This window comes from Nyctereutes procyonoides, unplaced genomic scaffold, assembly GCF_905146905.1.
Source record: "Nyctereutes procyonoides isolate TBG_1078 unplaced genomic scaffold, NYPRO_anot_genome, whole genome shotgun sequence".
NCBI lineage: Eukaryota > Metazoa > Chordata > Mammalia > Carnivora > Canidae > Nyctereutes > Nyctereutes procyonoides.
Genome location: NW_026575047.1, coordinates 36,690,092 through 36,715,911, shown reverse-complemented (window position 1 = coordinate 36,715,911; position 25,820 = coordinate 36,690,092). Strand labels below are relative to the sequence as shown.

At 43.0% G+C, this 25,820-nt stretch overlaps 1 protein-coding gene across 2 annotated transcripts in view; it reads left to right on the top strand.

Moving 5' to 3' along the window:
• Positions 1-469: 469 nt before the first annotated feature.
• ADAMTSL3 (ADAMTS like 3) overlaps positions 470-25,820 on the top strand; it is a 339,164-nt gene continuing 313,813 nt past the window's right edge. For both annotated transcript variants that reach the window (XM_055326615.1, XM_055326614.1), the window contains exons 1-2: positions 470-579; positions 1,859-1,960. In XM_055326615.1, coding sequence (XP_055182590.1) covers positions 1,892-1,960 — 69 coding nt within the window. In that variant the 5' untranslated portion in view covers positions 470-579; positions 1,859-1,891. The remainder of the gene's footprint in view (positions 580-1,858; positions 1,961-25,820) is intronic.

The following is a 25,820-nucleotide window of genomic DNA, read 5'->3' as shown; positions in this document are numbered from 1 at the left end:
GGGGGCGCCCGGGCCGGCTGGCGAGGCCGAGGCCGAGGCCGCGGCCGCCTCTCCCCAGCGCGCCTGCCGGCGGCGGCGGCCGTGGCGGCGTCGGCAATCCCGGCTCTTGGCACCACGCCTGGCGGCCGGCCCAGGGCGAGGAGTGGCTTCCAGGAAGCGGGCGGAGGAGCGTTCCAGCCGCGTCTCGCCGTCGCCGAGGCCCCGAGCGCTCCGAGCGGCCCGGGCCGGCCCCTCCCGCGCTCCCCTCGCGCCCCGGCGCCCCCGGCTCGGCGGAGGGCGGCGGGCGGCGGGCGGCGGGCGGCCGGGCGCGCCGTGCACTTGCCGGGCGGTGCAGGTGGCGGCGCGCGCCCTCCGCCTCTGGGTTGCGGCCAGCGCGGCGCGCGGCGCCCGGAGGGGGCGGGAGAGGCGGGGCGGCCCCCGTCCCAGCCCCATTTAACTGCTCGGCCGCGGCAGCGACTGCGGCGCCGCGGGCTGAGGCCGGCGTCGGGGAACGTCCGGGGCCCGGATTCCGCACGAGGCGCTGACGGGGCCGCCCCGCGCCGCCCGGGCGGCACGTCCCAGGGCTGTGTGCGGCGCAAGGTGGGTGCCGCGGGCTCCGCGCGGGGGTGCGGGAGCGCCGGGGGACTCGAGCGGCCGGGGACTCCAGGACCCGGCTCTCACTCTCTGCAGGGCTCGGGGACCGCGGGTCCCGCACGCTCCGGGGGGCGGGGGGCGTGCGGGGAGGGCCGGGCCCTGTCGGCGGGCGGGCGAGGGGCGCTGGCGATCGCGGGGGCCCTGGGGAGCGCGGCCCTCGGGGGCGGGCAGCCAGGAGCGCGGAGCGTCGCAAGGTCCGGCCGCCTGGCCCGTGGGTCGCGAGCGCGGGCGCAGGGGCCGGGGACGCGCGGGAGGAGCCAGCGCGGGGCGGCGGGCGGGCGGCGGGGCGCGCGGTCCCGGGCCCGGCACCGGCCGCCTCCCCTCGGGCCCGAGTCGCCGCCGCAGGTCGGAAACAGCAGCACATTTGCGGATCGCATTAGGCCAGGCCCTTAATGCCTTCTCCAGATGGAGGGAAGCCACCGACCCGCCCCCGGACACCGGCTCCGCCAAGGCGCCCGCGAGGCGAAGCGAGAGGCGAGCGTGACCTCGGCTTTTCCAGTCTCAGACTCATACTGACTTCCCTGTAAATTGTGGGGAGAGCTCGGCAGGACCCCCCGCGGCCCTCCCGGGCTCCGGCGGCCTCTGCTGGTGTGCCCTCACCCGCCCTCCGGGGACGGTGCTGGGTTGGCGCGGAGGCTGTGCGCTCGGAACCTCCCTGGCCCAGCTCCGACCGCTAGCTGCAGGTCCGGGTTCGCACGGCACGCGGTGGCATCGCTGGGGAAAGCCTTGAACTCTCAGACCTGCGTTCCAGTCCTAGAACGGTCACCGTCTTGCTGTGTGACCTTAGGCAGGTCCCTGCCCCTCTCTGGGGTGGCTTAGTTGGTCTTAGATTCATTTTTGCCTGAAGTCGAAGAAGCTGGCAGGTGCCCTAATCCTTGGCTCCATGCTGGCTTCCTGAGTCAGATGCCAGCAGCCACACCCTGCTGCTGACACATGAGCTGGAAAGTGGTCGGTGCAGAGATGTCTCAGCTTTTGAAAGGCTGGAGGTGTGTGGGTTGCTTGTTGGGGTCAGGTCCAGCTGCCCTCCTGACCCTGATGTGGACCGGTCTTAAAGACAGGTTTCCATAGCCTCTACCATGTTGCGGGTAGCTCCATCCTGGATCTGCACAAGCCTTTTTCAAGACATTATGGGAGGCTCAGGATGCCTCCCTCTGATTGGTCTAAGTCATCATTGCTGCCACTGGGGGCAGAGCAGGTTGGAAACCAACTTTTTCTTCTTTTGCAGGCTCAAGAGAGATTCCCCAGGAGACTGGACCCCATGGCTTCCTGGAAGAGCTCCTGGTGGCTGCTACTGTGGATGGTCTTCATGCACTCTGCCCTCCTGCAGGTAACATGCAGAGCAAGAAGAATGACAGGCATCCCTCTGCTTGCGGGATGATTATTCTAAATCACCTAAAATGTGGTAGGATTTGTGTTAATCCCAAACCAAAGGGAACCTAATGTTCTCTCTTACCTCCAGCGAATGGTATTTCTGGTCATCTTAGCTGTAAGAATGATTCAGATCCCTTGGGTCCTTCCTGAGTCTTGAGCAGGTCTTTGATACCACTTGGATACCATGTGCCAGCAGTGACTTGGGGCTGTTGGTGGGCCCTGTCTTTTCAGTCTGGAATGGCTGCCTGCCTGTGCCCAGTAGAGGCGAGGCTGATAAAGACCCGGACACAATGAACGGGGCAGAGCTCGGGTTCTGACCTCAGTTCAGCGGCTAAGTCAGTATTCTGAGTTGACTTCTGTCAACACATATCACACCATTTTGCAGTCCTTTCTTTAGACCCTTGTCTTTCTCACAAGCCTGGGAAGGCCTGGCTCATCTCTTGCATCCTCATTTGCCTTTAAGGCAGACTGAAATACAGGAGTGAAGAGAGCATCGCCGGAGAGACAATAGGGAATGGTGGAGACTACAGCAAAGTGGATGGCACATGCTCCATCTTGTTACAGGAGCCTCTACTCACCTCCAGCTGATCGTTGCCAAGTGGGAACACAAACCCAGGATGGCCATATCTTCTCATTTTCTAGATAGCAGGATCATCCAGATTTTCTCTGAAACCTCCCTGTTTTGAAAGCATTGAAAGCCAGGCAAATGTGTGTGCAGCCTGGATTTTGCCACGGAGTTCATAGTCCGTGTTCTAAGGGTCCAGAGCACGTCTTAGCATGGCCTCCCAGACCTGCTCCTGGCTCAGGACAGCACTTTGCATGAACTAGAACAAGGCGACCCCTCTCTTCAGACATAACTTCTTGGGCACATGGCTTGGTGGCCTGTGTCTCCACAGGGTCTAGCAAAGGGCCTGGCCTTTCAGAAGGGCTTTCATGTCTGTTAAATGAGGATTCACACTTGAATAAAGGCACACACCACGGGATAGATTAATCAGAGTGCCTCTCCTCTTGGTTTCTTGGACATAGTGTTTCTGAGCCTCTTCCAACTCCAACGCCCTGTGATTTCGGTGGCTCACAAAACCTGGTTGTCGAGGTGCACTTTCTCCCCCATTATCCCATCTCATTCATGCTGCTCCATAAGCACATTCTAATAGATAGCTTTTGTGAGAACAGAAGTTAAGTGTTTTCAGGGTGATTTTAGGGTTTCTCTAGTCCATGTGGTGTAACGTGCTGGCAAATGGTGGAGGCTTGCTTTTCCGACCCCCCCACCCCACCCCAGCAGAGCTGAAAAAGGCTATGAGAGCTTCAGAGCTTTATTCCTGGGGCTGAGGTTTCAAGGCACAGCGTTTCATTTTGTCTTCTTGCACCCTATAAAATTTAAATGTGCTTTGAGGCAGTCTGTTGACCTTTGGCCAAGGGCAGTGTTTGCCCAGCTTGAATCACTCAGTGACCTCTTTTGGATTTTTCCATATCTGTGTGCCTCTGGCAGCGTTGTTTCCATGTATGGGGCAGTGTGCGCAGGAGATCGTAAAAGGAGGTTTCAGACTACACCATCATCCACACTGCCCATTGCTAGACTCCCAGCACCACTGCTTCCTGACCTGTCACATAAACTTCTCTGCATCGGTTTGCACATCTGTAGAGAGGGGCATCTGCCTCATGGAATTGTTTGGAGGAGTTAATCCACTGCAAATGGAAGAAAGGAACAGACAAAACAGAAACAGTGTCTGGCATGTAATAAGTGCATTAGACCTGAGCTCTCTGCTGCTGCTGCCGCCGCTGCCTGCACCCAGGTTTAAAACTAGAGCAGTGCCTGTAGTTCCCGCTGTGGTCCTGTAGGGGGCACTCGGGAGGCATCAGCTGAACAGAGAAGCTGCTGAACTGGTGAGGAGGAGGTGGGGCCGGTATCTTCTCAGGAGAGTTCCCTCAGGTGTGAGTGGGGTTGGCCAGGACAGTCTCACCATGGGTCGGGGGAGAATGTTATAGTGAAGGGTCCCTCAGTCCTGAGACCCTGCTCATGGGCACGTGGTTGTCTGCCTACAGTCACCCTGGGTTTGATTCAAAGCTGCCCCTCTGGGGTGTCCTGGGACTTTGGTGTTTGGGGACCTTAAGATATTCTTCAGTATCTCCCCTTGCTTTGTCAATGCTGCCCCTAGGTGGCTGGTGGAGAATTAATAGACACGAGGCTGAGCCACAGGGAGCGTGGGTGTGTCAACTCATTTAATAAAAACTAGATTTCCTTTAATACATCAGCGAAAACTCAACCTCTTATATTCGCTGACCACAAGTAAATGTGATGGATTGCAGAGCAAACCATGAGGTCGGCAGGCTTGTGTTTTTATAACTTGTTCTTGAGGGTTTCTGGAGGAGCTTACTGTTTCCCTCACCCTTCCTGAGTCATGGGCCTTGGAAGCTCCCTGTTGCTCCAGATCCTTTCCTTCAGGATCCTGGTCTCCCCTGAGAAGGCAGCTGCCCCTGTTTCAGCTCTCCCCTGCAGCCTCCTTCATCGGAGGAGCTTCCACTCAGTGGGTCTCAACATGGTGCCGGGGAATGGGCTCCAACTGTGTTTCATCAGATTCGTTCCATTCCTTAGTGAAATCTTGGACAGATTCACTTTCATTTTTTCATTTGAAAAAAGTCCAGTCCAATTTTAAATCTTGATTCCCTACTTTGATTTAAATCTCACCTCCCTTCTGTCTAGTGTAGGGTTGATCACCTGACTCTGGGCACATAAAACGAGATTGTGCTGTGGTCTAGTCTCTTCCCACCTCAACCAGCGGTGAGGACTGGTTCTGGGGCACTTCTTCCTTTTAGTTATTCTGGATCTGGCTTTCCTGGCATTGGAAATAGCAGAGGTGGTGGGGAGAAGAGCAGAGAGATTTCTACTTCCTGCCCAGCATGCAGCTCTGTGGGCTAGGGTACAAGCATGGTGGTTTAAACCCCAACCCATGCCATAACCTACAGACCTGCCAAATCACTGTACCATACGCCTGAAACGAATGAAGCATTGTGTGTCAACCACACTTCAGTTAGAAAAAGACACCCCAGCTCCCTTTGGTGTTGTCTCCTTGATTGATAGGAAATGTATGCATTCTTGCTGTGCAGACAGTGGAGGCATCAGATTCTCCACACTGCCTCCTCTCTCTGGCTGCCAGCTGCCTCCAGCTCCCCACTCCCTGCCCGGGGAGGCCCAGGGATGCATCAGCAGACCCTCTGAGCAGATGCCTATCTGGGGGGTGGATTGCCAGGCTCTGCTTGCAGGCTCACCATGCAGTCTCTTTGGGTGTTCTTTTTCCTCAGTGAATCTCAGCCCTCCATAGAGATGAGGGAGGTGGTGCTGGTGACAGTAGGGCTTGTCACGGCCCTCCCTCCCTGGCGAGCTCTGAGGCAGGCATCTGCCCAATGTCAGTCACTCTCTTTAGAAAGTGAGGCACTCAGCTCCTCTTTGTCACTACTTTGGGCTATGAGACCAATGTTTTAGAATGGGGAAAGATCCCCCTGACTATTGTGACACTGAAATTAGACGCGATGGCTGTAGGCTTAGGGCCAGTGCTGGTCTAAGTGGTAGTTCTGCTCTCAGGGATTTGGATTTCAGCAATGCTGGCCTGAAGCTTTAAGGATTGCTGTTCTAGGTGGTTCTTGGTGGTTCTGGTCTCAGTGCTTCTCTCTGGCATGGTTTCTGGTCTTTGCCCATCATTCTGGTTTCCTCAGTTCTGGTATGGGGAGGGGTTCTGATCTTGGTGATTCTGGATGTTTGGGTGGTTCGAGACTTGATGGCAATTTTGTCTGGGTGGCTGTTATCTTGGTGGAGGCTTTGGGATTCGTAGTTCTCGTCCTGGTGTTGGCTCTGGCCTTGGCCGTGGTTCTTCCCTTCTGATGCCACAAACACTAATAGTGACCTTTTAGCTCTCACCCTATCCCTTTTACATCAGAAGGCAGAGCCCAAGCCTTGGTGGTTGTTGCGAGGTGCAGAAATCCCCCACCTCCTCAGAACTATTCTCCTAACCTGGGAGAAGGAGGGGAGTGGACTCAGGTGGCAGCCTGGGTCAGTGTTGTCTTGATTGAATTGGGTCCTCCTGTGTGAGCAGTGGTTAGAGAGCCATCAACACTTGTATTCACTCTTCACAGACTGAGATTCTGCCGATATCAGTGAGTTCCTGGTACAACCACTTTTCCTCTCATACTCTCATGTGCATGACCTCCCGTCTTCCGAACTCCCCAGCCATGTTCTGTGGCACTTTTTCCTGCTGGTCTCCATTTAGACAAGAGGTTTAAGAGAATGGCAGTGAATTAATTGATTGACCTCATTGCCGTAGCTTGACATTCTGTGTCTAGCGGCACTGAGCTCTGGCAGGTAATTATGCATGTAAAAATTTAAATCGTAGAAAAATAGAAGATCTGGATAAATGAAAGGAAAATCAAAATAAAAAATTTGCCTTCCTACTACCACCCAGGTAATAACTTTTAAAGTTTTCATGTGTATTCCTCCAGACTTTTTCTATGCATAAATACGATATAAATACATGTGTTACATTTTGATAAGTGGGATTATGCTACAGATTCTGTTATATATCATTGTTTTCAGTCAATATATCATGAATATCTTTCCATGTCAGTACATATATGACTGTTTTCGTTTGTAATGGCTGTGTTCATTGTACTTAGGGTATACTATGATACCATAATTTAAGCTCATTATTTCTTTGTTTGACATTTGGGTTGTTTCCAAGATAGTTCGTTCACTTGTGTTTGCCATCAGCCACCTGTAGTGAACATCTTATGCTCACAAATTTTCTTGCTTATTTGAATATTCCTTAGATTAATTTTTCCTTAGTTGACTGTGCTTTGCTACCCATTTGATATACCTCTCTTTGTCCTCTTTTATTCTGGGTAGAGGTCTTCCAGCATTCTGGGTTTTATGTTGCAGATGTACTCCCTGTATGACTTCACCATCCATAGTGATTTTGGATGCAGATTCCAAGCTGTGTGTGACACTCATGATGGAGCCTGAGTGGAAAGACCTGAGCTTGTCCTGGCGGGAGGGTCTACCTTGTTACCACATTGCCCCCAAGGCCTCTCATAGCTGCAGGATGGAGTCATTGGGTAGATCCCTTGAGAATCCAGGGGAAGAATGAAGGGGAACCCCCTTGTTATTTGTCATATATGACACCTGACTCCTTTCTCTTCCTGCCTCTCTGACCTTCCCATCTCTGGCTTTTTATTTTTTATTTTTTTTTAAATATTTTATTTATTTATTCATGAGGGACACACGGAGAGAGGCAGAGACATAGACAGAGGGAGAAGCAGGTTTCTCATAGGGAGCCCGATGCGGGACTTGATCCTGGACTCCGGGGATCACACCCTGAGCCACGCCCTGAATCCCCCATCTCTGGCTTTTTTTTTTTTTTTTTTTTAAAGCTGCTCAGTTCTAGAGTTCTGCACTTGGCCTCTTCTTTCTCCCTTCATAGGCTGTCCCTGGGTACCTTCCATTACTCCTTTGTTTTTTTCTCCAGAGGCTCCTGCCTGGGGTTTATTACCAGGGGACCCAGTTCTCCTAGCGATTTAGGCTTTGAAATTAGATTCTCCATACACTGGAAAGATAAAAAGGCGGCTTCTATTTTACTCTAACTTCTAAATATAAACATTGGAGATAAGACACAATTTTGATAAGTTTATTTTGGTCTTTCTTTCTTTCTTTCTTTCTTTCTTTCTTTCTTTCTTTCTTTCTTTCAATCAAAAGCCTCTCTAAAATGGAAGAGGCCAGTATTTCTGAGAGGCTTCTATGTGCCTCTTCCATGAGCTGCACATCAGTTTATCCAGGAGCTATTTTTTTTTTTTTTTAGATTTATTTATTCATGGGGGTGGGGGAGAGACACAGGCAGAGGGAGAAGCAGGCTCCATGAAGGGAGCCTGATGTGGAACTCGATCCTAGGATTCCAGGATCACACCCTTGGCTGAAGGCAGGTGCTAAACTGCTGAGCCACCCAGGGATCCCCTATCTAGGAGCTATTATTAGTTCCTTCCACTAGACTATTCCTTGGGGGCCTCAAACACACTGCTTCCTAAATGGAAGTCCTCAGCCCCCCTGCTCCTGACTGTCTCAGTGCTTGGATTCTCTGTCTTCTGGTCATCTGAGCCAGAATCCTGGGCTCCCTCTAGAGGCATTCATCTTTGTCACCCTTCCTGGTGCCTGTTCTCACTAACTTGGATTTGTTCTATCTCAGAACTTGTTTTTTAAATCTGTCTGCCCCTCTGCTTCCATTGATTTGTTTGAAGAGTAGGGTACCTAGCAGCATGGGGTATGAAATCAGGATGAACAAAGACAATTTGTAGTTATACTGGAGAGGACCTTGTGGAGCATGCTACGTAAGTCAGCAATAAAGAGGACTTTATTCAGTGGGCAGTGTGGACTCCTGTGGGTGTTCAGGGGGTTATGGAGGCACTGTTAGGATTCCACTGGACCACTGGTGATGCACTTGAACAGAGGTGCTTGGAAGGCAGCTGGCACGGGTCCAGGTTGGTAATAAGGAGACCTTCAACTCAGTTCACAAGAGTGCCATGGGTGGGAGTTAGCTGCAGACAAGAGGATGGATAAGGAAACCATTTTAGAACTGAGAGATAGATCCTGACGAGTACCGTGAGATAGAAAGAGAGGGAAAAAACATGAAGATTCCTTCAGGTTTTGAACAAGTTTTAGAGACTTATGAAAATGAAAGCTGACCCTGATCTTGTGAAATGATTGGTGATGTTTGAAAGAGCAGTTTCAGGACAAGATGTGGATTACAGAAGGTGAGGCATGGAATAAAGGGAATGTGCAATGTTCTTTGAGAAGGAAACAGGATCATTAGAAAGGTTATTCTGGGCAAAGTGAACATGTCAGCATATATGGACTCCATAGGGGAGCATCTAGGAGAAAAAGGAGGGATTAAAGATACAAGAGGAAAAAACCAATTATATGTAATTTCTTCGTAACAGAAAAGTGGGCAGTGTTCCCCCACTGCCTTGCTAATGGATCTTAAAGCACCAAAGCTAACATCTTATGGAAACCACATTTCAAGGTTTGTAATTGTGATTGCTTGCAGTTTATTTTTACAAAGATGCTAATTTCCATAAATAGCATGGAAACATAAAGCAGTTTCCTCTCCAAGTATTTTATGCAATTACTTTCTAGAATTTGTCAGCACTGAACAGCTCCAGCCAATGTATGCTACAAATTATTGTGGTCAAATACTCAGAAATGTATTTGTTCTCCAAGCCTTCATGTATAAATATAATAGCCTTTTGTTTTGAAAATAATTTAGAAAAAGGAAGAATGCCCATTATATTAATAAGAACTCATTTATACTATTAAAGGACTCTTTAAATTCTCTTTGCTCTCTCTTTTAAAATTTCCATTGTGTGTTTTTCCTGATTTAAAAACATAAAACATATTTATTAGAAAAAAATGTGGAAAGACAAAGGGAAAAATATATCTTTAATTGTACCGATTGTTAGGATTTTGTTGTATATATGTATTCCTAATATTCTTTTTAGAATATTAACATCTATGCATCTTTTAAAAAGTGATTATACTGTATTTTGATGGTAATTTTTAAAAAATTTAACAATGTGAGGAATATTTCCATATGTCCTTAAATATTTTTTCTATTATAACATTTGATGTCTTCAGAGTACTGCATTGTTTGGATGTGCTATATTAAGTAATTCTTTACTGCTGAACCTTGATATCAGTTTCTTGCTGTTACAGATAATGCTGCTACAAAAACGTATGCAGATCCATCTTGCTCACATTCATGATTATTTTCCTTGAATACATTTCTAGGAAAATGTATTCATTGAAACATAATTTGGGGGTCAAAAGCCATGTGGTTTTAAGACCTTAAGTTTATACTATCAAGTTCTCTTTCAGAAAGCTTCTCTCAATGTGTTCTCTTACTGTGTAATAGTTGGCAGGATAAGATTGAAGGAAATCTTAGCAGTGAAAGATTCTTAAAAATATTTTTGGGCCATTTCTTTCTTTTTTTTTAGATTTTATTTATTTATTCATGAGAGAGAGAGAGAGAGAGAGAGAGAGAGAGAGGCAGAGACTTGGCAAAGAGAGAAGCGGGCTCCCTGCAGGGAGCCCAATGTGGGACTCAATACCCAGGCCACGGGATCATGCCCTGAGCCCAAGACAGACACTCAACCACTGAGCCATTCAGGCATCCCACTTTTGGGCCATTTCCAATACTAGTTTTATGTAAGGTTTCCTCAAGATATTAGAAACAGTGTAACAGATTTTATCTTTGCATTTTTGCCTGTTTTTTTTCTATTGAGAATTTCTTACCAATTTGTAAGTGTTCTTTATATATAAAGAATATTATCCTTTTTTGTTGCAAATAGTTTTCTCATTTTTTCATTAATATTTTGTTTTTATTTATGTTTTGAATACACTGACATTTAAAATTTTCAAGCCATTTTCTCTAGGAATCTCTTAAGAACTCTTTGCCTCTGCATCATGCTTAGAAATGACATCATACTGAAAGAAAATATATTGTATATCTTCTTCTAGTCTTTTAAAAAGAGCATTAGCATTTCAATTTTAGAATATATTTAATTAATCTGCTAGTTTCTTCCTGTGCTAATATTGTATTTTTAACCAATCTACCATAGCTTTGTAGTGCTTTCAGTAACTATCAAGGTAAGACCTCTCTTTGTTATTATACTTTTGACTAATCTAGAGAGTCTTTCAAATGATTTGGTCAAGTTCCATGAACAAAAGTCCTGTTGTTTTATATGGGATTTGGCATCATGGGGGAGTCACAAGAGTTCTTTGCCTCAAAACTACACAAAACAAACAACAACAAAAAAGAAGTTTATCTTCGGTCAAAGAAGGAAATACTGGCCCTCCAACACAAACTATGAAGTGTTTTTTGTTTTGTTTTGTTTTGTTTTGTTTTTGAGTACTGCTGAATCCAGATCAGAGAGAGGATGCTGAAGGCTGATCTATGTCTCCTTGGATTGTGAACAGGACAGAGATTTCCTGAATGGTGACTGTCACAAATTGAGCATACCTAATAAACTTTTGGTAAGAACAGTGAAAGTGGGGGCCCTGAGGGGACTTGAAAGAAGTGGGTATTGTCCCCAGAGAGGTCTTACTGGACATCACAAATGGTAAGCAACCCAGAGTTGAAGGGCAACATTGTTGACGGAAAGTTTTTTTTCTAGATGCTCAAGCTAACCTTCTACAGAAAGGCTGCTGAAGGTGAAGGGTATAAGGTAGGGAGAGGGATCAGCACGTCCCAGAACTAAGAGCTGTGCATTAAGGGGCTTCTTGTGAACCTCATGACTTTTGAGTGTTGACAAAAAAGGAAGTTGTTGCTCCAGAGACAAGGAAAGAGCTTAGTAAGAGGATGAGCCAGGCACCAAAGCAGAATCAAAGTGCTGGATTGCTCTAGTTCATCTGGTCTCATACCACATCCTCCCTGTGCTGCTCTTCGGGAGCAGCTGACCCCATGAGGAATGACAGGTGCAATGGAATAAGTAACTGCAGATGAGCCAGACAGAATGGATATTCTACAAGATGAAATATAAACGAACAATTAAATGCTAATAGAAAAATGATAAAAGGGGATCCAACATACGTATAGTTTCTCTTAAGAAAAAAAAAAAAACCCAAAACTTCAACCATACAATTAAAGAAGACTTTTTTCACTTTTTTCCTGAGGTCTTTATAGATATCAATTCTGTACCATTTGGCAATGAGTATTATTGAAGAGGAGGCTGTGGCCAATCTGATCTTTCCTACCTGTACATTCCTCATTTTGTCTGCCATGATAGATAGCTACATGATTTCTTCTTTATTCTGAAGTCTGATATTTTTATCTGGACATGATGTAAACAATTTTTTTCTCTTCCTAAGTGTGTGCTGTGTGTTCAGGAGAAAACTTCAGGAGAGGTTCAAATTTCTAATGTTTTTATTTTTTTATTTTTGCCATTCTTTTTCTAAGCTCACTATTTCTGTTGTCCTAAGTGGTTTTTTTTTACACTCCTATATTTCCACCTGAGCTTTTTGAAAGCGAGATCAGATTATCTATAATTTATCTGTGACTGTTATTTTGAGAAATTTATCTAGCATTACATGTATCATGACTACATTTTGCTTGTGTTTCTATTTTTATTTTATTTTTTGGTTATGTTTCTATTTTTAAAAATTGTATTCATTGATCTTGTGAAGGTTCTGTTCTGTTGGGAATTTTTTTTTTTTTTTTTTTTTTGTAATGGGGATCTGCTCCATGTGTCTCTCATCCTCCTTGGTTAGGCCAGCAGGCTAGCCAGGGTATGTTCTTCCCTTGATGATAACAGACACATATGCAAACAGGTCCAAATACACAAGGGTCTTTCTTGTGCCTTCTACTTGAGTTATTTTTTGCTAACATCCCGTTGGCCAAAGCAATTCACATAGCTGAAGCCATACTTAGGGGGTAGGGAAGTACTTTTACCTACTGCAAAGCCAGGGCGAATTATAAAGCCAAGCCTGAAATCACTGGAGTGGGCAAGTATGCTCCTCCCATTGAAATGATGTGTGTATGTGTGTTGTGGGGAGGTGGGGGGAGGGGTGAGTATTTTCAAATAATCTAACCTAATTTAATCTGGCAAATCCAAGCTTTTAGTTTTCTTTTTTTTTTTAAGGTTTTTAACTCCAGTTAGTTATCATTCAGTGTTCCATTAATTTCAGGTGTACAATATAGTGATTTAACACTTCCATACCTTGCCTAGTGCTCATTACAACAAATGCCCTCCTTAATCTTCATCCTTCATTTCCCCCATTCCCCTAACCCCTCTTCCACTGGTAACCATGAGTTTGTTTTCTATACTTAAGGGTGTTTCTTAGTTCATCTCTCTCTCTCTCTCTCTTCACATGTGTTCATTTGTTTTGTTTCTTAAATTCCTTTTTTTAAGATTTTATTTATTCATGAGACACACACACACACACACACACACAGAGAGAGAGAGAGAGAGAGAGAGAGAGGCAGAGACACAGCAGAGGGAGAAGCAGGCTCCATGCAGGGAGCCTGATGCGGGATTTGATCCCAGGACTCCAGGATCATGCCCTGGGCCAAAGGCAGGTGCTAAACCACTGAGCCACCCAGGGATCCCCTGTTTCTTAAATTCCACATATGAGTGAAATCATATGGTATTTGTCTTTTTCTGAGTGACCTATTTTGCTTAGCATTATACTCTCTAGCTCCATCCATGTCATTGCAAATGGAAATATTTCATTCTTTTTTACAGCTGAATAATATTCCAGGGCGAGAGAGAGAGAGAGAGAGAGAGAGAGAGAGAGAGAGAGAGAGACATCTTTATCCATTCATCAATTAGTGGACACAAGGCCAAGCTTTTCAGTAGAGGAAGTATAGCTTTGAGAGCATACTTTAATCATTACACTTAGACCCTCATCATAAACTAATATTACTGAATTGAGAAATTGTAGCAAAACTCATTTCAACAATGTAAAGCCAGCTAGGAAGAAGTACATTTTACATCATGTGTATGTGAAATCATGTTGCTGGAACAAAAGTTTCAAGAAACAATGCTTATCATTTCTGTGAAGGATTCACTGTGATAATTGCTTTTTTACCCATTCCATTCCAATGGATCTCATGAAAAAAAAAGGCTGGTTAGGACCTAATGAATTGATTTCATGACCTGCTAATGGGCTATATTTACAGTTTGAGAAAACACTTCGCTGGTTAATAGATCCCATTTTCTGTCTATTTCTGTGTGTATTGGTTATCCTTCTCTGATACTTGGCTAGAGGGATAGGGTTGATAAATTAGACTCCCAGCACAACTTCTAGATTCTGGCTGGCCATCACCTAGTGTAGCTCTGGTCTCCTGGGATGGTATGTTCCCCTGCTGAACTGTTGCCAGTGGTGTTCACATGAAGCTGTAATTGCCAGCACACTTGGTTATCAGGGCTCTTCAGAGAAATCTAGATGATCATATTCTTTGACTCCTATGACCTACTAACACAATGAATCATATTAATGAGATCCGTAATATTGAATCATCCCTGCATTCCTGGCATTAATGATACTTGGCCATGATATATTGTCTTTTTCATATTCAACTGGGTTTGGTTTACAAATAGTTTGTTGAAAAGTACTACATCTGTATTCATAACTAATGTTTGTTAGTACTCTATTTTTCAGGGTTTTGCATCAAGGTTTTTGTTACCTTCACAAAAATGTGTTGGAGCATTTTCCATCCTTCTCTTCTTTTCTGGTCAGTTTAAATAGCAGAGGAATAACCTATTCCTTGATGATTTGAAAGAACTTGATAGTAAATGGGCACAGAACCTTTTTTGGGAGAATGTTTTCTGACAGCTTTTTTTTTTTTTTTTACTTTTTATATGATTATTGGGTTATTCAGGTTTTCTCCTACTTCTTTAATTGATTTTGGTGATGTACGTTTTCCTAGAAACTTTATACTTCATCAAAAATTTAAAATTTTGTAGGACAAAGGGAGGTATTTTGTAGTTTTTCAAAATTTTTTTAAGTTTTACTTTAATTTGTGATATATTTTATCTTCAGAGAACAGTTTTTAAGTTTTTAGTTTTGAAATGCTGAATTTGTAAGTGCTCAATTTCACGAATGTGGTAGGGATAGTTGACATTTTGACATTTTTCTAAATGTCCATGACTAGGTGACTATAAATTACACTACCTGTATTAGAGAATGCTGTCCTATTATCCTATCTTTCTTCTGGTCCCTCCCATCTACTGTTAACTCACTCCCCACATTGAGTCCTGTTTAGTCCCCCCCCCCCGGGGGGGGCGCAATCTACCTGTTGTCTTCTTGTCTCCTACTGATCTTTGTTTTTAGGAGTGCACATGCACCCAAGTGCTTGTCCAGCTGGTTTCATAGACAGAGATAGTTCTCCCCTTAAGAGGAACAATGGGTCCAGGTGTTGGGTGAAATTGAGTTCTGCTTCCCCATTTGCTGATCTTGCCCCACAGTAGTTTTTCTGATATTATCCATAACGAAGTCTTCAACATTTTTATACACAAATATCTTGATTACTGAGCTGTGCCAGTTCACACTCCCATTAGGGCCCTGGGAGATTGCCCTTGTCACCATACACTCACCAGCATTTGATATCATTAAAAAAGGTTGTCTGTTTAACAGCAGTTTGGACATTTTAAACTTCATTGTCCTTAAATCTAGATCCAAGTGACCACCTTGGTTTTCAGAGCCTGGAATTCTGAGGGTTGGTATAGCTCATTTAGGGGTACATTTTAAGCTATGTTATAAAATAGATTAACTATGAGTTCATAATTTAGAGGGGAAAAGAGGACCCATACATGCAAAATCCAAAAATAAGGTACTGGTACGTTTTGGGGTGGTGATGGTGGATAAAACTACAAGCAAGACTTGCTGTGGCTCAGTGGGATCTGGGAGACAGGACTCCAGATGAGTCTGGAAAGAAGAAAGCACTGTCAGAATTTTCTGCTGGGGTGAAGGTAGGGCTTGTGAAGACTGTCTTCTGCTTGTTTGATTCTGTTTGTTGGTTTGGATGATTGCCCATTCACTGGGACTGAAGATGCCCAAAGGTGAGGGGCATGACCATCTTTCTGGCAGAAGGGTTCCCCATTTGTTGGCAATAACTTGTAGTCATCCTTTGTTCAGGTTGGGAGAGAGGAAAGGGGGAAATATGTGGGAATGGGCCGATTGAAGCAGGTCCAATGCCCTGGGGCTACTTAAAGGAAATTCCTTTCAATGAACACTTTATATTTAAATGCAGAGCTTTCTTTCCATGGAGCAGTGGTCACAGGAAATATGGCCACTAATACTCCATCCTCTGTGGCTCTCTGATGAAAGACCTTCTCAGACCCTGGTCAGGTCTTTGCCTCATGCTTCAGGATGGGTTTTGTGGCCTTGCATCTTGGAAGCCCAGTGGCTTTTAGCTGACCTTTCAAACCCTCCTCTCCATCCTTGGGAGGTCCAGCATGTGGCAGGCATCATTGTTCAATGCTTTGGGGGTGGAGCACTTGTGCTGCACACTCTGTAAACACTTTCTGGGATGCATTAGCAGCTTCCATTGTGAGAGCCAGGAAAGCATTTGGTGCGTGGAGTAGGGAAGGAACGCGTGCAGTGGCAGGCAGCCATGTTCTGGCGGGTTCTGTTTAGGCCCTGATATGAGGAGGCTGCTTACCTGGGGGCTGGGGGGGTGTACCCTGTGTACCTGGCTGCTGAGTGCGGTTGCCTGGCAGATCCTTAGCAATGTATTTAGCAACATTATGCTTTAACAGACAATGGGAAGATTTGGGGTGGGGGCAGAGAAGAGCCCCACCCATGCTGTGGAATGAGCTAGCTATGGTTTATTGTGTAGCTAAATGATAAAATTAATCGATATGCTCTTGCACATATGTGTGCACGTAGCAATACAGATGGTGTGCGGATGCAGCCCTGTCCTTCCTTAGTGGGCCACTGGTAAATCCCTTGAAAGTGGCAGGCCAGAATCTCTGTCCTTATTGGCCTCATTCTGATTTTTTTTTTGTGTGTGTGTGTTGTCTGCTGATCCACTTTGGTGCCCACCCCACAACACAGGTGTTGCCTTGGCTCCCAATGTTCTCCCTTGGCTAGCCCTTTTGAGTGGTTTCCTGGAGAGAGTTAATGGATTTTTCCATTCTAGAAATAAACAAGGGAAGCTAGTCCTTCAAAAGACACATGGCACCCAGGACATGGACAGCTTTCTGTAAGTGTCATGTGGAAGCACTCACTGAGCTCAGAGCTCTGTTTTGTAATGTAAGACTATAGGATTAGCACATCATTCTGAGATTCAATTAACAAATCCCCTGACTGACAATCCCTGATGAGATCAAGAAAGAGAGATCTTAATGGAAACTAATACGAGACTAGAGTTGGCAGTAGAAGTGCATATGCAGTCCTAATCTGTGTTCAGCATTTAAAATTCAGAGATTCTTCCCTCCTTTCTCTTGAAGAGTAAGTTGGGTATATACAAAGGAGTTGTAGCTTCTGTGGTATGCTGGAATTCCTTCTGGGGGGTATGTTGTTTGCAAGTATTTTCTCCTGGTCTGTACCTTGATTTAAAAAAAAATCCTCTTAATTAGAGTCTTTGGTAGAATAAAATTTTGAATTTTGATGAAGTCCAGTTTATTTTTTCATTTGTTGATCATGATGTTCATTGTCGTGGCTCAGAACTCTGCTCTGGGTCCTGAAGATTTTTATACTATGCTTTCTTCTAAAAGTTTTATATTTTTACACTGTTTTTAAATTTGTGATTCATTTTGAATTATTTTTGTATAAGATGTGAGGTTAAGGCTAAGCCTTACTTTTACCTATAGATATCCAAATGCTTCAATGTCATTTGTTGAAAAAACTCTCCTTCCATAATTACTTTTACTCTTTTGTCAGAAATCAATTGGGAGTATCTGTGTGGGTTTACTTCCAGACTCTATATTTTGTTCCATTGAGCTATATGTCTATTCCTCCTCCAATAAGACACTGTGTTACTGTAGCTGTATAATAAGTATTAAAATTGAGTATAGTGCTCCTTCCTACTTTATTTTTTTAATCAAGATGATTTAGGCTATTCCAGTTTCTTTACATTTCCATATACATTTTGAATAGGCTTGTCTATATATACAAGAAAATCTTGCTGGAATTTTGATAGGAATTGTGTTAAACCTATGGATCAGTTTGAAGAAAGATTGATGTCTCAACTATATCGAGTCTTCTAATCCATGAACATGGTCTGACTTTTTGTTATTTACATAGCTTTTGACCCTTTTTATAAGTGTTTTGTAAAATTTTGAACATTTATTTTAGATTTGTACCTAAATAGTTCATATTTTTTTTAGAATGGTTGTAAATGGTGTTAGGGTTTTCATTTCATTATCTACATGTTAGTTACTAATACATAGAAAAACAATTGATTTTAGTGTATTGCTTTTGTACCTCACAACCTTTCTAAACTCATATACTATTTCCAGGAGGTTTTGTGTGTGTAGGGTATTCCTTAGGATTCTGTATATAGACAAAAATTTTAAGCCTAAGATTAAGGTCCAGTATTGTGTGCTGCCTTGACATCTGTTGAAACCAGGAGGGTGTAGATGGCCTTACTGCAGGTTCCTTTCCCCAATCTGCTCCCATGGATATGATCCCCTAGCCAAACAATCTTCCCTATATAGGGGGCTTCACAGGATTCCTGCTTATACTGAAAGTGGGTTTCAGTTCCTTGCCAGACTCCAGAATTAATCAAACAAGCCAATCACATCCTCTTTAAGGAATCAGAGGTCATGGCTTGATACTGCCTGCCTGCCTCTGTCCCTTCTTGTTTATTCTGTTTCCAAGTGAAATCCCCATGTGGCCCTACATGGCATGTAGTGCCCTCTTCTCCTAGGCTGTGGGTATGTGATTAATAAACTGCTGTCTCATCAGTTCAGTGTCAAGTGTTGGGTGTCTGGCCATTCCTATAACCCTGTAGGAGAACTCCTCCCTTGTTGGGTGAATTGGAGGTGATTAAACAGGTAGTCACGTCATCTCCAAATAAGGACAGTATTATTTCTTCTCAGTCTGCATGCTTTATGGAGGTTTGTTTTATGTCCCAGAATGCGGTCTCTGTTGGTGAATGCTCCATTGGCACATGAGAAGAATGTATATTCTGCTGTTGTTGGGTGGAGTGTTCTTTAAATATCATTAGGTTTGGTTGGTTGAGAATATTATTTACTTCTTCTCTGTCCTTGCTGATTTTCTCTCTAGTTATTCAGCCAGTTCTGAGAGAGGGGTGTTGAAATCCCCAACTGTAGTTGTGGATTTGTCTATTTTTTCTTTCAATTTTATCAGTTCTTGCTTCATGTATTTTGAAGCTCTTTTGTTTGGTGCAAGCACATTTAAAATTCCTGTGTTTGCTTGGTGGAATGTTCCTTTATGTCCCTGGAAATTTTCTTTGTTCTGGAGCTCATATGATATTAATGTATTGACTCCTTTTTAAAAATTACTATTAAATATAATATTAGCATAATATAAATTTTCCTTTTACTTCAATATTCTTTTACTTTCAACCTATCTATACCATTATATCAGAAGTGAGTTTCTTTTTTCTTTTTTTTTTTTTTTCAGAAGTGAGTTTCTTATAGAGAGCATATAGTTGAGCTGTGTGTGTGTCTCATCCATTCTTCCAGTATTTATCTGGTATACTGGTGTATTTCTATCATTTACATTTAATGTGATTATTGATATGTTACAATTATATGTTATGTTAGGATTTAAGCCTGTTATTTTTTTCTTTTTGTTTCCTCTGTTTCTCTTTTATTGCCTTCCTGTGGGGTACTTAACCATTTTTAAGAACTCCATGTACATATATTTATTTATTTTAAAAAATATTTTATTTATTTATTTATTTATTTATTTATTTATTTGAGAGAGAGAGAGAGAGAGAGAGAGAGAGAGAGAGAATGCATGAACAGAGAGAGAGGCAGAGGGAGAAGCAGACTCCCCACTGAGCAGGAAGGCTGATATGGAGCTCAATCCCAGGACCCTGAGATCATGACCTGAGCCAAAGGCAGCCGCTTAACCAACTGAGCCACCCAGGTGCCCCTATTTATAGAGATTTTTAAATGTTTCCTGATTCCCTCTGCCCCCACATTGTGATTGCTCTGTCTTACAACAATTACCTCAAGTGATGTGTAGAAACCTTACCTCCCTGTAGGTTCTTTTACCCCTCCCTCCTTTTAATATGGTAACTGTCTTAAATATATTCTTTTTGTACATTGAGTGCCATATCAGATGATACCATTTTTAACTGTCAAACATTAAAAAAAACATTGTCTATTCCATTGTCTATTTTTATCGATTATGTAGTTTTTTCTTCCTACTTGAAGTTCTAAGCCTCCTCTTATCATTTTCCTTCTCTCTGGAGCAATTCTTTTCTTTCTTTAAGGGTAGATCTTTTGGTGACAGATTCTTCATTTTCCTATATCTGAGAATGTTTTCATTTCCCTTTTATTCCTAGAGGGCATTTTTTTGCTGGGTATAGAATTCTGGTCTAACTGATCTTTCAGCACTTGAAACATGTGCTACTTCCTTCTGACCACTTTGGTTTCAGATGAGAAATCCACTGTCATTCAGATTGTACCCCTGTAGGCGATGCATTGTTTCTCTCTAGCTGATTTTTGTTTGTCCTTAGATTTCAGATGTTTGATTAGGATGTGTCCTGTTGTATACTTCCTTGGGGTTGTTCTGTTTAAGGATATGGATTCTTGAATCTTTGGTTTTATGCTTTTTCCCAAATTGGGAAAATTTCAGCCATTATTTCTTCAAAAAAATTTTTTTTTCAATCCCACACTACTTCTCTTCAGGTTTACGGATTTGTCATCTTAATATGCTAAAAACTGCATCTAGTGAGTTTTTAAAAATTTAAGTTCTATTTTCAGTTCTGCAATTTCTGTTTCTTTGTCATATCATGTATTTTTTTTCTGTGATTTTTTCTTTTAAATTTGTTTCAAGAGGATTCGTAATTGGTTACTGAAGAATTTGTATGATGGCTGCTGTAATATCCTGGTCAGATTATTCAGACATCTGAGTCATCTCAGTGTTGGTGTCTGTTGGTTGTCTTTTCTCATTTAAGTTGTGATTTTCCTGGTTCTTGGTATAACAAGTAACTTTTAAAAATTGTATTCTAAATATTTCTGGTGTTATGAGAATCTGGAATCTATTTAAACCTATATTCTATTATAGCATATAACTGCCCTGTTTAGATTAGTATACAGGTCCTTGTCTGCTTTTGTGGGCCATAATTATAATGACAATTCAATTTTTAGAGCCCTTGCAGTTGTATTCTGGTTGGCCTCATGTATATGTACTGATATACCACACTCTAGTTCAGTTCCCAAACTTTTTATACTTGTTAATACTGGACAGTTTCATTTGTGGGTTGATTAAGGGTCTGCTTAGGACTTTATATGCAAGTTTAAAAATTTCCTTTCTCTAGCTACTCTTTTCTGAGCTTTGCTCCACTCTCCTCATTCTACTTGGGAGGGGGAGGAGTGCCACTTGCCACTGTTGGTCCAGGGGTGGGAGTCCAGGCTCCCCACCTGGTCCCTGCAGATATTGTGCATCAGTGGGGCAAGTGTCATCTTGGACTACCCACTATTGCTGGTGTAGGAACAGGGTTCTAACATCCCCACCTGGTCTTTAGTGATACCATGCTATCAGCTAGGGGAGGGTAGTTCAGTGAGAAAGTCCAGAAATAAAAGTCCAGGCTCTCCACTCATTCTACTCATTCTTTGCTAGCACTGCTGGTGATGGTGGTGGTGGGGGGCATCCATGCTCTTTGATAGGGTAAGGTAGTTATTGTCAAAAGAATTTCTGTCCTGCTGGGCTGTCTCCTGGTCCTTGACTAGAGAGCATAGACTTTTATTGGAGCTTTTATGGGGTGGGTGTCTCTGCTAACTGGTTTTCTGTGTTGTAATTGTCTAGCACCCTGTCCAGAATATGTGGAATTATAAAAGGAAATCCTAGGGAACCCAGTACTATCTTGTTCCTCAAGCCCTGAGGTCCCTAGTCCATCAGCCCTCTTCTTTCCTCCTTTCTGGGTCATGTTATGATTGTTTGCTGCATTATGTCCAAGGTTTTAGTTATACTTAGCAGGGGAATTAGGAACACACGAATCTACACCATTTTGTTTGTAATCCAGCATTTCTTTTTATCGTTGAGGAATTCAGTATTTTTACTAGTATTTGACTAGGTTCTGATTTTGATCTACACAATTTAGCTATTTTCTTTGGATTGGGGAGTTTTCTTTCAGTATATCTTACTTTTTTTTTTCTGTTCCAGTTTTTCTGTTCTTTCCTTTAAGAACATGAATTATTCATATGGGATCTCCTTTGTCTATTCTCATTGTCTGTTATTTTCTATTATAATTCTTGCATTTTTCTTTTCATTCCTAATTCTCATGCTTATCTGCTACTTCATAAACTCTTAATTTTGTATAATGTACTTTCTATTTAATCTACCTAATGCTTTACGACATTATTTTCATATGCTGGCTTCTTTTTCATTTGAAACTATTGTTTTATCGACTCATCTTTCCTTTCTTGTTTCTCAAAGCACACATTTACTTTAGTTTCTTAAATGTTCAATGCAAATGCTATCTAAAATTGTTTCTTAGAGTAAAACTTTTTTTCTGAAAATTTCTCTCTTGCATGTTATGTTATTTCTTTTCATGCTACAGATATTTGCAGTTTCCAAATTGGTTTAGTGAGCATTTGCAATGACCCTATCACCATATGCATTATTCCCAAAACTAGTGAGGCACATTTTTCTTGGTGTCAATCAGGATAGACTAGATCATGCTGCAGTAGCATTCAAAAAATTGCATCACCATAATTCAGGAAGGATTTTCTCTTCACTCATCGCATATCAGTCACATTTCTTCTTAGCTCTGTTGCCATCTAAAACATTGCTGTTGATGGGTGCCTGAGTTACTCAGTTGGCTAAGTGTCTGCCTTTGGCTCAGGTCATGATGCCGGGGTCCTGAGATGGAGTCCTGCATTGGGCTCCCTGCTCCTCAGGGAGTCTGCTTCTCCTTCTCCCTATGCCCTTCCTTTTGCTTGTGCTATCAAATACATAAATAAATTCTTTTTTTTTCAAATACATAAATAAATTCTTAAAAGAATAATAAACATTGCTGTTTACATTGCAGAGAGAAACAAAATGTGGCAAGTTGGGCACTGGTTTTTAAATCTTCTGAATATAACTGACACATATCACTCACATTCTGTTAGTCAAAGCAAGTCACATGGCCACACCTACTCTCAAAAGGATAAGAATGTACACATCTACCAGGGACCCAAGAGGGAAACTGGAAATATTTGGCGAATGGCACTAATGGCTACCATAGTTCCCCCATTGTTTACTTGTGTACCCTAGAAATCCATCTTTAAGATTGTTAGGAATGATTGTTAAGAGTTAAACAAGTACCTACAAGCCTGGTCATATCTGTAGTTACAGCTGACATCTGATTGGCTGGTGCCTGTGCCTTACTAGTTGTTAAATACTTTAAGTATTATTCTTGATCATATAGGGTTTTTTTATTGCAACTTTATTCATTCAGCACCATAAAGGGTTGTGGGAGCTGGGATCATTGCCCTGTCTACAGACTCATTTTGGTATAGCCTCTTGCTTTCCCAGCCACTTTTGACTTTGATCCATGGTTAGAGCCTTCACATTGTTCCTGCCTCCCTGTGATTTGTCATGGTTTCCCATATCTGGGAAACCCTTGACATCTAGAAGTTATTCTAGAATTTTGTTTACTTACTCCCGTGCTGTTCTTATGCACTGCTTTCCTAAGAATGGACATTTAAAAATCTGCCCTTAGTGACTTTTTCTTTATCTGGTCCTTCCTATACTTGATAAAAAAAAAGTCCTTAGAATTTGTATCCTATGACTGGCATCATCTCAAGATGATTATTCAAAACTATTGATATTCCCAGGTCTGTTTTTCTTTGGTCATTTGGGACAGTTGCTGGGTAGGGGAACTTGGTCACCTCCATTATTTGAATGCTGACATTTTGACCCTGTGGCTCTTGGGATGGGCTCAACATTGCAGCAGGCATCTCTGCATTCCCTCTGGTGTCATATGTGGTAGGCCACTTGTGTTTGAAACTTGGGGGTAGGATAAACAGAACGCCAAACATCATGGAGCCCAAAACCAACCTAACCAAGGTCTCAGAACAGGGGAGGGTCAGAACTAAGACTAGATCCACTACCCTAGTCTAGACTAGACATCCCAGAGCTGATGTCTTGCTCTAGACAACTTACAGCATCAGGGCCAGTGGCTAGTGGCTGAGTCACTGTACCTGACACTACCTTAGACACATATTCCTTTACTTCTTTTCTGTGCTTCCTCACTGTTTGCTCTTCTATTTCATTCGTTTTACCCTTCTTCCCCCATATATGTTGGGTCTACCACAGGAGCCTACTAGTAGAGCTCCTCCTTGCTGTTGGCACTAAGTACTGAATAGATTACTGACTGTGTTTTGGAAGAGGGAAGCATTTGATGTGTAGTTGGAGAACATTGGTGTGAAAGGGTAGAGAGATTCGGTATTTGTTTATTGTACAAGGAAGCATGATAGTGCTGTAGTCTAAATAATGCTAATTGGGCTTTCTCTTGGCTTGGCCTGAATCATGCTGTTTTCCTTAAATTTTCCATCAGAGAGCAGATGTCATAAAATGACTTTCCTACAAATGTTTGCTTTCTTAGAAGTGAGCTATGTTTATTTCTTCAGTTACAAAAATGTGTTGTTTATAACTTGTAAAGAAATGTGAATGTATTCTGATTTGCTTCCCATCCACTTTTCTCACTGAGTCATTACCCAGCCTGTTGTCAGGTGGACCAAACTGCCTTCATTGTATGGCGGTAGAGGAAGACATCTCAGGCAGGCCTTCAAACCTTCCGAAGTTTGGGAGTACGAGGAAATTCACTTGGAAGTATCTGGATTTAGGCCACATACTCAGTTTTAGGTATTGGCTCAATGAAACCGGTCATCCCCTTCAGCCAAGATGAAATCAGTGGGAAGAATGAAAGTAAGTAGATACTTGCTCAGACCTTCTATTTGTGGTCATCGAGATAGGCATCTCTGAGTTCTTGCTCTGTCTTTGTACGTGGCTCACTGTTTCCTCCAAACAGTTGGCTGATTCTGTATCCATGCCCTAGTCAAGACGAACTGTTGCATAAGTTTTGCTCTGCTCATTCTCCCCTGCTTAGTCTTTTCTCCACTTGCCCCCCTATTCTTAATTTAAGATTCAAGATATCCAGAATCTTCCCCAACCCTCTAACTACTGGAAATCTCTCCCTTATTGTGTCTTACATTGTAGCTGACTTGTTTCTATACATGTCTTTTCTCTGTCATTGACCTTCACATTTGACTTTTCTTCCGAGTTCTATGTCTGCTTTCCCTTTGGGCTTGCAGTCTAGCACAGCTCCCTAGACACCATGAGGACTAATTTGAAGACATAGTCTCTGCTTTGGAAGAAGTTCATATTGAGTTGGGAGACAAGTGGATAATGTGAGAAGTATAGAAGGGGTCCTGTTGCCTTCCTGAGTGTCTGACCCAGCCAGACCCCCAGTCCGACCGTCCAGCACTGCTCTCTGTGCTTGTCTTGGGCCCTCACCAAGTTGGGTAGAGTGTCCCTTGTCCCTGCTGGGGCCTTTTTCACATTCACCTCATGACATTCAAAACTTGAGCCTCTGATATGAAATAACTCTGAGCCTGAGACATCATCAAGGCCTGGCATAACCTTTTTACAGCCTGAGACCATTTATTGTACCTCTTTGGTTTGTGTTTTCTCATTCTGCTGTTTGGAAAAAGATTTAAAGTTTCTCCCTCGTACAATAGTACTTTATGTCCCTGGTTGCACATTTCACATTGATATTCCAATATTAGGGCTTCCTGGTAGACTCGAAATTCAGAGCAAAGATGACCTGGTTTTAGGACTTAACCAAGAACAGCATTGATTTATCTTTTGAGAATCCTTATTCATTTCCCGTAACTGTTCTATTCTTCTTGAGATTTATGCTTAGTTTGCTAAAATCTTTTTATTATGTAATAATTAAGAATTAGAAAGGAAAAAAAAAGAATTAGAAAGGATTGAATAATAATACAGTGCATATCATGTACTGCCTTCTAGCTTCGAGGAAATAAAACATCATCAATACAAAGATCTAGGTACATTTCCCTCTTTTTCTCTCCCTTTGTCCTTGTAAGTAATGACTCTTTTGAATTCCCTTCCTTGTCTTTTTACTTTTCCT